The sequence below is a fragment of the Perca fluviatilis genome, chromosome 18, assembly GCF_010015445.1.
Source record: "Perca fluviatilis chromosome 18, GENO_Pfluv_1.0, whole genome shotgun sequence".
Lineage (NCBI taxonomy): Eukaryota > Metazoa > Chordata > Actinopteri > Perciformes > Percidae > Perca > Perca fluviatilis.
In genome coordinates, this window is record NC_053129.1 from 27,561,351 (window position 1) to 27,576,762 (window position 15,412).

The 15,412-nt window shown below is 38.7% G+C and overlaps 1 protein-coding gene across 1 annotated transcript; it reads left to right on the plus strand.

The window, feature by feature from the left end:
• Positions 1 to 3,625: 3,625 nt before the first annotated feature.
• fam89a (family with sequence similarity 89 member A) lies at positions 3,626 to 7,920 on the plus strand. Its single transcript, XM_039782647.1, has 2 exons — positions 3,626 to 4,051; positions 7,113 to 7,920. Exons 1-2 carry the CDS (start codon positions 3,803 to 3,805, stop codon positions 7,395 to 7,397), a joined length of 534 nt encoding a protein of 177 aa, XP_039638581.1. The 5' UTR covers positions 3,626 to 3,802; the 3' UTR covers positions 7,398 to 7,920.
• The last annotated feature ends 7,492 nt before the right edge of the window (positions 7,921 to 15,412 follow it).

Sequence of the window (15,412 nt, forward strand, 5' to 3'; positions counted from 1 at the left end):
CTGGAGTTGGCAAATGTGGCATTTTGGTTGATAAATGACTTGAATTAACTGTCAAAATTGTCATAAAATCTACCGTTTGATGCATGCATTGCATCTTTCATAAACAGAAATTCTAAGAGCTTAAGATAAGACATTAAAAAAAGACAATTAGAAACAAAATTGGATGGGGGAGGTGATAGAATAAATTAAAATGAAGGCAGACAAAATAAAAGACAAGCAATCAGAGAATGTATTATTGGAGAAGTCTGGTGTCCTTTTGTGCCTGCGTGAGTACTTACTGTATTTTTTTTGGGCCCTTTAGCAAGATACATTGCTTTCCAGCAGAGACATTAGCGGATATATAGATCATTATTAGTCAGCCTAAGTTATGCAAACTCATTGTGCTTTTAGCAAGGCAGATTAACCCGAGCCTGCTACGGTTACACGCATCCCCGGGGGGTGCCATCATACGCCTAATCCTTTGATCTCAGGAGGCAGTGATGGTGACGTTGATGGTGGTGGTGGTGGTGGTGGTGATGGTGGTGGTGGTGGTGGTGGTGGTGGTGATGAAAGCTTATAGAGGGGTCCTTCTGCTCATAAAACCATCACACAAAACAGATTGTCCTTGATCAGTCTTTTTAAACTGTGCAGCTGTGGACTGTCGACTGATGGCTAATTGTTTCGAGTGCAGGATTAGGCCGCACAGCGGGGATGTGATGCTTTTAAAGGGCGAATATATAACATAATGATACTGTGTTGCCTAGCATGGAATTAAAACCCGTTAAAAAGTCACATTATCAGTTGATTATCCATCCCAGAACACACCTATTTAGCAGAAAATGTAGTTTTATTTTGTACGTCAACACTGAGCATTCAGTTAATTCTTATTTAAATACAATTTAAAACCACTACGGAGCCTCAAAACTGACAAAATAGAGTCATAGGCATAGAGGTGTAACTAAAAGTGTGTTTACTGTAACATCAGTGGAGCAAAAAAGCTAAATGACTAACTAACTAACCAGCTAACTAACTAACCAGCTAACTAACTAACCAGCTAGCTAACGGAAAACACTAATAGCTAACCCAATTATTTAACTAGAGAACTATCCATCAAGCTACTCATAAAACTACTCTAGCTAGTGCATGCAATGTTAATCATTCATATACTGTACTGCATACTGCTGTAGCATTATAGTGGCTAAACATTTTAGCCAGTCAGCTAACGCTAACAAAGTTGTTAGTGGTTCAAAGACACCATGCCTCTCTCTTCATATTATTCACTTTATATATTTCTATATATAATTTACATTTCTAACTTGTGCCATGACCTTTTACTTCATTTGGTCAGTTGTGTCTTTCAGAGACAACATGCAGACTATACTTTTTTTTGCCAGAGACATGAGATCAATATTGAACTTCTCAGCTCACTCCCAAGAAGGAAAGGAACTTTCAAGAATTTTCAATATCTGACAGCTTTAGAAACACATTTTTGACCAATAATTTGATTCATGAAAGCAAAGTACAGTAACATCAAATCATTATTTCTTTGAGCCATGTCTTTTCTGAAACTTGAGACCTGGCTGTTGTGCAACGTTAATGTCTTGACCATCTGTAGGAAATGAGTCAGGTTAAATTCATTTCAGTGGAGTGATTAGAAATACAAGGCTTCAGGCGTCATCAATCTGCCTGACTGTGTGTGTGTGTGTGTGTGTGTGTGTGTGTGTGTGTGTGTGTGTGTGTGTGTGTGTGTGTGTGTGTGTGTGTGTGTGTGGTACAACACATGCTCCTCTTTTGCAGAGGAGCGTGTGTGATGCTTTTGTTTGTTGATTTCAAGGTTATTGTTGGGGGGGTGGGGTGGGGGGGGGGGGTAGTGAAGCCCACCATCTGTCCTTTATACTCAAAACTATTGTCCTGCACACACACTCCCGTCATGACCTCAAACCCTCTCTCTGCACTCTGCTGGGGGGGAATCTATCAATTAGTTTTATTGTAGGAACTCAAATGAACACAATATTCCATTAAAGCAATAGGCAGACATTTAGTTTAATGCATAAAAAGTATTACATTACATTACATTACAATACATGTCATTTAGCTGACGCTTTTATCCAAAGCGACTTCCAATTAAGTGTATCGACTGTACAATGTTTTATTGTCAAAGAAAGAACAGAACATAATACAGGCAAACAAAGAGTAAACAAACAACAAAGAGTAATGCCTTCAAAAGAACATACATTCTCTGGCTTATTCAATAAACTTGAATAATTTATGATTAGACAGTATTTATTGATGACATTTGTAAATTTGCGTTTATAAACACACTAGTTTAATATTTTACTCTGAAACATAAGGAAGTCATTTTTATTTTTATTTAAATGTTTCAAGATGAATCACTTTAACTCAGAAGAAAGTGTGTATCAATTGATCAGTATTGTAGATGTCATTCTAAAAAGCAATTTATTTGTCTCATTTCTCATTATAAAATTTTTTCCGTGATCTTAGTCTCATCTCTTGTCTCATGTTTAAAATGAATTATATCTCTTTTTCATCTGTTCTGTTCTGGTGTTCAAATCATGTTGTATAATGCTGAATAAAACGTATACGTATAATATGAAATGTAACATACTGACTCAGTTGTCCTGCCTGTTAAGCAGGGAGACGCCCAGCAGCCACTGTGTTAAAAGGACAGGAAGCGGATTTTACCACTCAGCCACAATCCAGTATCGTCAAGTTTTCAACAATCTCAAAACAAAACCGGAAGTTTAACTCTAAAATAAAAGCTGAATATTTTTGTAGGCTAGCCTTTATGGGTTTCAAAGGCTCGTCACCACTGGAGCCCCAATGATGGGCATTAGTACCGCAAGTAGTGTACTTTATTCACAAAAATATCTGGTTGAAACTGAATAGTTGTCTTCGGGTTTTATTTGGCACCCACAAAATGTCAATAGGCTACCATACCGGGACCCCCACAAAAAAAAAAAATCCAGTTTTCATAAATGTTCCAAATCATTACATTTTGTTCTTTTGCTACTCTTCAGTTGTAATTTTAAGTGAGCAATTGTTTGGAAAAAGCTTGATTTTATATTTTTTGACTGTTTAGTAAAAAATAAAATCCCCTACACCAGGGGTCTTCAACGTCTTTTAGGCCAGGGACCCCTAAACTGAACGAGAGACCAAGTAGGGACCCCCTACCACATATAATGTATCCAATTGAGTTGCATATTAAATTATGCAGAATGGATAAAAATAAATGGATATTATATATGCATCATGTTTTTATGTTAAACATACATCTGGAAAGCACAGTGACTCCTTGAGCTTAACTGTATGGCTACCAGCAGCTAACTAATCTATAGTAAGCTTATCTTCAATGTGTAAATAATTTTTTTTTCACATATAGGCCAATTTATCTTTGCTATTAAAATTTTGCATTTGTATTAATGTATATTTTCAGACTTATTTTAAGTTTTGAAATAAGAAACATTAAACAAAATATTTTTTTTTACATAATTTGGTGGCCCCCCTGAACTAACTCTGGGGACCCCCAAGGGATCCCGGACCCCCCGTTGAAGATCTCTGCCAATGTTCATCGGTGATGCTTTTATTTTGATCATCGTACCGGAAACTCTATATCTTAAATCCGGGTTACTTGACGTGGCGTCGCTGCTGGCCGCCCTGGGCAGAAACAGAAAGCCACGGCTGTTGCTTGGTTAGTTTGGTGCGGGAGACGGCTGCTTCTTCTCAGTGTTTACAGGATTTAAGCACTAAGCAGTTAACTTCAGCGTAAATACTTACATCTCTTCGCTTAGTAACTCACAGGACAATGAATGGTAAGTCAACGAACGGTTCGTTGGGGGGAATGGCCTGTATCGAGGGTCTGCCCCCCCTGCCGAAGAGCCTGAGCGGCTTGCTGAACTCGAGCGGCGGCTCCTGGAGAGACATGGAGAGGATGTACGTAAAGAAAACCATGATCCAGGACGATCTGAGCCGAGGCAGGAACAACGCCGACAACCTGCTGGCCAACAAGCCGGCCAACCTCGACGCTGCTCTGGCTCTCCTACGGAAAGAAATGGTAACATTTCAGCGAGTATTCATTTGATTTGATTTGACGAAGGGAAAGTGCTGTTTTTCACCCCTGGTTTGTCGAACGCCGCCTTATCCTTCTGCGATGCACATTCGTATTCAGCCAAATTCCCCAAAGAAACTAGTAGTTTGATTGAGTCTGGCTATTGTACAAACTTACACGCCTCTTAGCACACAATTTAAGGCATTTCACAAATTATTAGAGTCTCCTAGTAAATTCGGCATACATACCATTTACCATACACTGCATTACAAAAATACAATATAAACTTCCAAGTATGGATCTCGCTTTTTGCAGCAGCCCACTTAGATCTTAGAGCTAGATAGTAAAACTGAACAAGCCCAAAACAGCTTTTTGTGCATTGTTAGGACATGAAAAAAAGCACTGGTTCCTAAAGTGTTTCTTTTTATATGCTTATCTACTCCGTATACAAAGTTGTTTAGCATGATAAGATAAAACGCCATTTTTTGTTTTTTAATAAATGGAGTCTGGCATTAAGAATACCAGATACAAGAGAAACCAAGATCAGGACAAGCTTAGCAGTGGATGAGACAAATTTAAGCCATTAGGCTTTTATTCTAAGCTCAATTTTATACCTTTTTTAGCTTCAATGTAAAAGAAATCTTTTTCTTGAGCTAGCATCACATTCTGTAGTGAGTTAATACATGTGATTACATTTATTCAGGTGTAAACAGAGTGAGACACTTATTACACACTCTTTTCATAACAGAACCAGACCAGATTTCATTATCAAGGTAGACTCCATGGCTGTTGGTCAGTACATTACAATAGCCTTTTCCTAATAGCCAGTAGGCTATCTTAGATGAAAAAGGTCAAACTACTGGTGAAACTCTATCCCTTTGCCATTTCGATTTTTGTTAAAGGCTTACTAAATGCTATTTCTGCTTGACCTGCTGCTTAATAACTTTGCAGCACGTTCTTACTCGAGGCTTACTGCTCTGTTGTTGTTAATGTATTACTATGAGTTTTAGTTCATCTGATAAGTAGTTCATGTTCTATATGTTAGAATCTGTAAGCCGCACCCCAGTTTATTGAGCTTCGGTACTCAGTTTCAGCTGTTTGACCGGAGTCTGGCTTACATGTCTGCCCATGGAAGACAATGCAGTGACCCTGCACTGTCAGCTGAGTGGTATGTGATAGAAATGCTCTTTTCAACCCTGCCAGTAGAGTTAGTTTTTCAGCCTTGAATAATTAATGTCACAATGTCAGATAGGGGTGCAGCTAAGGATTGTTTTCATCTCCTCCCTTTTTATTTATTTTTTATTTTTTTAATGACATAAAATAGTTTTAACGAAATGACCCTCAGGCCTCACTTGTTTTGTCTGAGCAACAGTCAAAAAAATCCAAACATAATCAATTTACAAATTTATATAAAAATACTGCCAATTCTCACATTTTAGATGCTGCCACCAGCCAATGTTTTTCGGCATTTTTCTTTGTAAAATAACTTTTTAATGAATCGATAATCAACATTTTGTTGATAATTTGTCCTCTGATAAAATAATCAATGAATTGACTAATTGTTTTAGCTCTGGCGTCAGTTTCTTAACGTCATTCGCCCGATTGCTGTCTGTAGAGCTGAAATGATAAGTCGATTTATTTCTTTTATTGACAGAAAATGAATCGTCAGTCGTTTTGATAATCGGATAATTAAGAGGCCAAAACTTGCTAGTTCCAGCTTCTTAAGTCTGACAATTTGCTGCATTGTTACTAAACAAAATGTAGTTTTGTGTTTTGGACTGGTGGTCAGACAAAATAATGAAAATAGTCATTAGGCCTAGTTGTAGCTCTAGTTGTCTGAGGCTGTATATCTAGAGTCTGGAGAACATATAGTGTGAAGTACCAATCACAGATGATCTCAAAAAGGTCTTGTATGACTTTTACTTTTTAGCATTGTGGAAAAGCAGATTTTATGTTTAGCTCAGGTATTTATGGTACTTTGTGGTCATGCATTTGCATACAGTTGATAACGGCAGTTAGTGTCAGACCTGCATTGAACAAGTTTGCATTTTTCTGTGTGGACCTAAAAGTAGCTGAAGTTTAGAGTCAGCAAACACATATTTTATAGGTAGTAAAAAAAGATACATAGTCTTTATTGTCCACTGGGGAAATTTGTTTTCACATTCCGCACAGGGCCTCACAAATATCAGTCCCTCCAGGATTTCACTGCCTTTTTTTGAGATTGTTGCGGCCCAAAATGCCTGATTTTGCGTCAGTTTTTGTAAATGAATTTGGCGACGTACGTCACGGTGATTGGTTGAATCTGCGTGAATTGTTGCCATCGCGAAATCCTGGAGGGACTGAAATATACATACATACAGTAAACTTAGACACCTTCACCCCAATCACCAATATATATAATCAGGGTTCATACATTTTGAAAAAACCTGGAAAAGTTATGGAATTTGAAAAATGCAAATTGCAGGCCTGGAAAGGTTTTTGAATTTTTTTTTAACACAGTATAATAATATGTGATTAATAAATGTATTTCACGTCGTCCTAACCTCAACGTTCTATTCGGGGCGTGATATTACGAATCCCACTATGAACCACATAAATTGTCATTAATTTTATTGTTAAACCTCTGAGGGTAAAATTTAACACAGATTTTTATTCTTATTGTATAATTTATAATGTGACTATTATCGCCACTGTTCATCACACCCTGAACCGGCCCCGTCAGACACCGCCTACCAAGAGTCTGGGTCTGCCGAGGTTTCTTCCTAAAAGGGAGTTTTTCCTCGCCACTGTCGCAATAACCGCTGCTAATGCTTGCTCTTGAGGGAATTACTGTAATTGTTGGGGTTTTGGAATTTATAGAGTGTGGTCTAGACCTACTCTATCTGTACTCTGTATCTGTACTCTAAAGTGCAGTTATGATTTGATACTATAAATAAAATTGAATTAATGTCGACTGACATTTTCAGGAATACATAGTCATGGAAATTTGCCAAAAAGTCATGGAAAAGTATTGGTTAAAATGCGTATGCACCCTGTATAATGCAGGTCTTAATACCACTATCTCCAGGTGGGTTTGCGTCAGCAGGACATGTCCCTGCTGTGCCAGCTGTGGTCGCTCCACGAGTCGATCCAGGAGTACAAGGGCAGCTGCCAGGACCTGAGCGCCGCCTCCAGCCTCAGCATGATGGAGAACGGCTACTTCGACGAGGATGACGAGTATTACCCGGAGCCTGACGCCACTCCCACCGGGGAACAGCCGGATGGAGAGCTTGGAGACGGGATGGCAGCGGACAAGAACGGGAGCATCAGCGGCAAAGACGACAGCTGGGACTCCTTTCACGTTACCATCTGAGGCCTCATTCTCAACTTTTTTTTTTTCTGCAGATGGATACATATTTTGGGGGTGAAAGACTTGAGTTGCTCAGAAAGCCTTTTGGCCTCCAAGAAGGAACTGGTTGAGTAGGGGTAGCAGTTTGTGCTATGGAATTACCATAATAGACTCCAGTTTAATTTCAGCTCCTCCTCAGATGAAACGCACCCCTGCTTATGCTGCAGAAGGTTTATTGTTTTTAATTTTTTTTGCAGCGTGACCAGGAGCTTCATCAGACTGCGGAGCCGAGAGGTTTTGACAAGCAGCTTGCTGACACTCTCTCAAACTCAGGAGTTGAGATGGATTGTATTCCAAGACTCCATATACTCAAAATATAGGCAATATATATTAGTTCTTTTTATGAACAGCTCTGCTGCTGCTGCTTCTATATCAAGTGGTTTTGCTAGCCAGTCACCCTTTTTTGGCAGAACCTTTTTTACATATATAAAAATATATGAACAAAGTTGTATTTATTATATAATATAAATAACAAAATGTCCTGTTACTCTCTACTGATGTTTTGTATGGCAACTCTTAAGTACAAGGGTGCAGCATTTACAGGTTGGGAATCCCAGAAATTGGATAGGACTTAGAACCGGTGAAAAAAGACGATCGCCTGTGTGGACATGCTGATGGGAGACGGTGGTGTGTGTGTGTGTGTGTGTGTGTGTTTTTGTGTGTGTGTGTGTGTGTGTGTGTGTGTGTGTGTGTGTGTGTGTGTGTGTGTGTTTTTTTTTTTTTTTTTTTTTTTTTTTTTTTTTTTTTTTTTTTTTTTGTGTGTGTGTGTGTGTGTGTGTGTGTGTGTGTGTGTTACTTTTAAATGGTGAAATAATTCATTTATAAATCCAGAAGGTCGGGACAGATGTTGTCAGACCTGAAGAACGGAGAAAAGTCTTCATACCTGGCTCCCAGTGAAAACATGCTTGAAAACAGAGTGAGGTTTGGTACAGGAGCGAGGGCTACACTTTCTCCCTTTTTTAAGATGCTCTAAAAATGTGAAATCTTCAAAATGCTGGAGACGGATTTAACCTGAACTTTCAAAGCAGTTGGTGCTCGGACTCATTACGGGCAACTTTGACGCGTCACTGTTTTATGACTGGTTGGTGTAAAAGGCCCAGTTGGTTTCGATCTGGCAAATTATGTTTTATACTCTACTGTGGGTAATCCCTTTCAAGATGCATTAGCTGAGGAGTTAAAGCATAATCCCAGTAATTACAACTTGGGTCTTGTTTTCATAGTTATGGCCAGCATTGCTATATAACAAGTTAATTGCTCCGAGATCTGAAAGTTAGACAGGGGAAGTAACATGAGCAGTTAAGTTGCCACGTGCAATATCATCATAACCGACAGAAACGATTATGGAAATTGTAATCAACATCCAACAACATAGCCATGTGTAGCAAGTGCTTACTAGCAAGCATCGGTTGAAAATAATTAGGAAAAAACAGGATAAAATGAGTTATTCAGCCATTTCCCACATAACCAGGTTTGAGACTTTTCTTCTTAATATACTATGCATATAGTATATATGCATATGCATTGACAGATGAATGAAAGAACATACATCTGATTGGCTTGTGACGGTCAGTATAGTGGTCACTGGTCAATATGGCTTTCAGTGTTGCTCGCAGCGTAAACCGCTTTCAGGTCTTAACTTGGTAGCAACTATTGGCTGAATACAGGGTACTTTTATTATACTTTGTATCCTACATAAAACTAATCTTATCCTAACAACATATACTCTGCAGCATCTAGCAGGTACCTGGAGTTACATTATACTGTATATGGGCTCGACACCAGGCTGAACATTATTTAAGACACGTCAGAGGGATGTAATGGATTTTTATTAACGTGTCAACATACCTGGAAACCTTCTACGTGCTGTTTTAACTAAGCCTCATCCTAAAACTGTAGGATGGGAAGTGTAAAAGTAGATGGGAAGTTTCCCTTACTACACACTACTGGTCACTAACAAGATTGGGTTACACTTTACTTGAAGGTATCTACATAAGAGTGACATGACACTGTCATGAACGTGTCATAAACGTTTATGACATAACGTCGGTTCGTTTTTTTTTGTCATGACAAGTTATGGTTAGGGTTCATATGTCATGACAGTGTCATGTGTTCATGACAGTGTCATGTCACTCTTACGTAGATACCTTCAAGTAAAGTGTTACCCAAGACTGTAACAGCAAGTGTTTTTAATTCAAGAGAACCCGGTGGATCTTAGCTTGCTGTTTTGAAGAGTGTTCAGCACTCCACAAAGGCAGCCTTATTTTTTAGACTTATAAGTATGTTGTTTTTCCCTCCGCTGTCCTGCACCATCTTTTCCTGCGACAGGCGAAGACGTTTTGATGTGCAAATGTTTTTGCTACACACATGAATGGGCTTCCTTAATATCGACAACTCTACAGCAAAGGGTTTAGCTGAAGCTGTAGCTGTAGCATGCAACGCCACGGCTCAAAACACAGCAGCTGTTCTATCACTCAAACTACAAAAGGACTCGTCGACACCCACCTTCACTTTGAGAAGGTGTGGAAAGTTTTGGTGTTACATTGTGTCTGTTTAGATCGTATGACGCCATCTGTTTGTAGGCTGGTCCACTGTTTCTTTGCTCGAGGAACACTAACCAAAGAAAGTAGAGCACTCAAAATGAAATGTATTTGGTTAAAGGGGCTGAAGAAGACCACAATGAACTGCTCCTGAATGGTTACATTTTACTTAAAAAAAGTATAGTACATAATGACATCTGATGCCTTGAAGAATGTCTTTACAGTTATCATAAATATGTTGTCTCTGTTCTTTAGCAGTGATAGTTAATGTCATTGCCATGATAGTTATGCCTGTAGCCTTGTCTAAGAAACACTAATATTTTCAGAAAATGTCAACTTTCTTTCAAGTGGGTTTTGTCGCTGACTGACAAGTGAAAGTCTCAGTTGCTTCATGTATTGTAAAACACCTCTGCATTTACACAGCTGAAGAGCCCTGAAGTCAAAAGTATAGTATCTGTGCGTACAAACCCATAATTTAGCGGCACAGACGAGACCTTACAGCAGTGTAACACCACAACACCTCTCGTTTTAAAAACACAACTACCTACTCACTTTTAAATCGTGTGCTGTTAAAGAAATATCGAGCAAGAACAACTGGTTAATAAGAGGTAACTATTTCAATGCCTGGGACATTGTTTCATGCTAACGAGTATTTTGTAGTTGAAACAGCTAGCGGGACCGCTGGCAGTTACACGCTAGTATTCGGCACGGGTAAAAACAAAATGCTATTTATACCACTGACATTATCATACTAATGAGGGTCCTTTATGTACCGAGCATCGAGAACTTTGTAAGTGTACAGACAGTTTATTAAAAAGATAGTTCATAAAGACAGTCGCGTTCTCGTATACAGGCGGCCGCCGTCTTGGGAGCTACTGTCTTTCTAAACTATCTTTTTTAATAAACTGTCTGTACAAAGTTCTCAATGCTTCGGTTAACATTTAGGGACCCTCATTATGCTACTGTTGAAGTTTGGTGATATTTTGAGCCTTTTTAGTGGTATAAATAGTGATTTGTTTTTACTTTCCCTGTGCCCCGAATACTAGCGTTGTAAGCTAATCAGCGGTCCGCGCTAGCTTGTTTCAAGCTACAAACACATTCGATTAGCATGGAAACATGTCCCAGAGAACGACAGAGTGGGTACACATCTGTTATTAACCCCTAGGTTAATTGTCCTTTAATGTCCATAATGCAAGTTTCTGAAGAGAACCAGAAACCTAAAAAGAGTCTGCAATAGCGGACCGACTTCATCCTCTTAATAAGTTGGGTTGAATGTTTGCTCACTTTTACGTGTTATAAATCTTCTCAGTCTGTTTATGAAACTTAACATTCTGTCTGTATATTAAACCTGCATCTGAATGCTACAAATATTTCCAGTTAAAAACGTGTTTTATCCCAGCAACCTAATCTGAAGCTAATCAAAGCACATCAAGCAATGTAATTAATGCAGCTAAAAAAAAGAATTCCGTACAAAACTTGACCCTAGACGTTTTTATTGGATGTCCAACACAATTCGTGCCTTTGTGAACGTTCAGGTTTTCAGACCTGTGGTTTGCTTTTCAACATTGCAGACTGATCTCAATAAGTGGCGTATATATGACACGCCAATTCGTATGCCATTTTGGCGTGTTATCAAGACGCATAATCGCTTTTTAGCGTGTTTATCGACGCCGTTTGGCCTCCGTTGACTTGCATTACCTTGCGATTGCTTGTCAATTTACGCCAAGTTCTCCTGAGAAAAGAACAGTAGCGAGTTGTATGGAAGGTCGAAAATCTGGATAGGGAGATTGGTTGGGGTGGTGGATTGGTCAAACACAGGACTTTCACCCAGGAGACCGGGGTTCTTGTCCCGCGTGTCCTAAACCCAAGCGTCGCTTTCTTCTTTTACTAAACCCAACCGTCCCGTTCTTCTTATCCAAAACCCAACCGTGCTGTTGTCCTGCGTCCCGTTATTGTTTTCCTAAACCCAACCGTGCTGTTGTTGTCCTGTGTCCCGTTATTGTTTTCCTAAACCCAACCGTGCTGTTGTTGTCCTGTGTCCCGTTATTGTTTTCCTAAACCCAACCGTGCTGTTGTTGTCCTGCGTCCCGTTATTGTTTTCCTAAACCCAACCGTGCTGTTGTCCTGCGTCCCGTTATTGTTTTCCTAAACCCAACCCGTCCGCTATATACGCCTTGACATACACGCGGATAGCTCAAAATGCGTACAGATAACACGCCACTTTGGCTTTAGAAAGTGTGTGTTTACGCGAAGTTATGATGTCACGTTGAACATTGGGATGAGAATAAACCATAAACAGTTTTCATTATTTGACTCGCTTGGCGTGCACTAGGTTCTCAAAGCTGCTACGTGTAGAATTTGAAACTAGATGACTTTTGCAACCTTCTAAGTCTCCTACTGGATTTGTATTCCATCAATACAAATCCCAGAAAGAGCTGATTAAAATTGGTTTAGAGGTTTGGAGCTTTACTTGGAGCTTGTTCTGTGCTAAATCTACCCTAAAAGTACAACTACCGGATCCTTTTTGAGTTGGTCTTTATTACACAGGCACACGGTGCTCCTTGTACATTAACTGCACTGCAACTCAATCCGGCACATGAGAGTAAAAAAAAAGGTGCTTTAAATTGAACACCAGCAAATTCTACCCAACATTGTACTGTTAGCAGTTGTGTATTATGTAATTTCCTAATTATACGACCCCCCCCTCCCCCCCCACTTTTCTTGTGATCATTGGATGTGTAATGTGGTGATGTCATCTCAGGGTAAACTTGTGGCATAATGTTTTTGTTGATGGCTTCTGATAGGAAATTATCAACGTGTCTTTACCTTGGAGGGACTACAAAAAAACCTTAAAACGTTTGAACACGATTGTAAATGTACACGATGTGATGTCTCGCCCACAAACTTAAACAGCAACTACGATGGCTTTATTTCTACGTCAATGTCTTGGTGCGAGTCTCCTAATCAGACAACAAGCGCTTCTTTCTAAAGCCGCCATTTTGCACCAACTTTGAACAATCACATGAAGACATCACTTGTTAGAAGAGATGCATTTTTTTCTACTTAAAGTGGCCTCAATAGACCAGAATGCAATGCAACCACAAAGACGTCATGTGTTTTGACTAAAGTGAGGGGTGTTACTGTAATTCACAGTCACGCCTCAGTGTTCACCTCACACCCCTGCTTTAGTGGTCGTTACTAAGCACTCTGGGAAATGTAGTTAGGATGTGGACTTATACATAACTTGATCAGAGATTGATGATATTTAGTGGGAGTGTCAGAGGAGAGATTTATTCATGAAATAAGCTTATTTATATCGAGATGAGCTGTCAGATGGCCATGTTTCAGTCACCCATAAACGTTTTGATTCTAATGTTTGCTTGGCCCCCTGAAAAAAGCCCAAACAAATGCATAAAATCACGAGATTTTCACTAAAACCCACAACTATTCTCATTTAGCTAACCCGTGTGGAGACCTGGGTTTCATCAGTTGAATTGTAGCATTTAATCCGCCAAGAAAAACACAAGAAAGCCTTAGAGGTATTAAATGTAACATAATGTTTACAGCCGATTATTAGCGTTGACGTAACTGAATATCAAGGTTATTATACATCTTTTCTAATTACTTGTAGTACTGTACTTCTAAGTGCTTGTCTGCAGCCGTTAAATTTGTCTGAATCGGAGACCAGAAAAGTGAAATGTCTGACTTCATATTTATACTGTATATCATTCATCATAATCCTTCATTAAATCACTATAGTTGAAAAAGGTGTTATTGTATTTTGTGTTGCTAAACCTTTATGTTGTCTTCCCGTCGGCTATGAACGTTTTTTCCTTCCGGGAACAAAATTGAAAATGAACTTTTTTTGGCGCTTTTTCCAAAAGTTTTTGTCCCTCTTTTCAACTTTCTTTTTTTTTTTTTTTATTAATGGTCAATAAACCCAATTTAAAAGATATTATACCAAATTTTAGGAGCAGATATTAGGAATTATTTTTGACTAATAGTTAAGATCAGAGGATTTTGAGTGAATCACAGACTGGTTTATGTCTACATTTAGTCAGGATGCTGTTTTAAAACCATTTTAACATATTTTTTTTTCAAATGCTATGAAAATGAATAAAACAACCAAAATTCAATGGAGGTAATCATTCATTTTACCTGCGAGGAATGTTGTATGGGTTGCATACAACATACACCCATGCATCCAAGTTATTTTGGGGCATTTTAGTTGAAAACGGGTCGAATTTGACCTGAGGACAACACAAGGGTTAAGCAGAAGTGATAACGCCTGTGTTGTTGTTACCATCCTTCTTTACTCCTGTTCTTTGATCTATGAATGACCATACTACTGTTTCTTTGGACAATTAGTCTCCATGCTATCATAGTTGTTCGACTTGTATGAATTTAATAAAGTGATTCCATACTTTTCAGGTTTGGCGTGAGCTTTTTTTTAAGCTTTCTACATGAAACTGAACCAATGTGTAAGTCTTGGTAGAAAGAGCATCGTCAAAGTCTGCATTCATCATCTGTGGACCAGGAATGAGCTTCAAAATCCCATGGCAATCCATCCAATAGTTGTTGAGTTATTTCCGCCCGTATCCATTTAGTCTTGCTGCTAACATGGCTACAATTATAAAAAAAAAATAAAAAATCAACTATCATCTTCATTCCCAAAATCCCTCCGTCCATCTAATAGTTCTATGCCGCTAACATGGCTACAAATGAATAACAAATAATAAAATATCAGCTATCACCTTCATTCCCCAAATCCCTATCAACACCGGTGGTGGAATGTAACTAAGTACATTTACTCAAGTACTGTACTTAAGTGCAAATTTGAGGTACTTTTCTTTTCATGCCTTTTTCTACTTCTACTCCCCTACATTTCAGAGAGAAATATTGTACTTTTTACTCCACTACATTTGTCTGACAGCTTTAGTTAGGTCTACTAGTTACTTAGCAGATTAAGATTTTTGCACGCTAAAGGCAAGGCAAGGCAAGGCAAAGCAGCTTTATTTGTATAGCACATTTCAGCAACAGGGCAATTCAAAGTGCTTTACATAAAAAACAATTAAAATACAAGACTACAAGATACAGTGCAGTATAAGAAATTAAACATTACAGAGCAGTTAAAAACAGTTAAAAATATAAAAGCAGATAAAATACGAGATTTTATGGTGCTAGTATGGGACAATGTAGAAGCTGTTGCTCTATACACGTAATCCACCCGCAATCCTTGCCGTTCCCAGAACGGGATGGACCCACCGGTCTTACTTTTTAATTTCTCTTTACATGCTTACATAGATTTTCATACAGTTTCAACAATGCAACTTCAGTATGAGAAATGAACAATTATATAAAGAAAGGCAACATCAAAAAAGAAAGTTTCTGGGAGTTTGTTCCAGATATGTGGATCATAAAAACTGAACGCTGCCTCTCCCT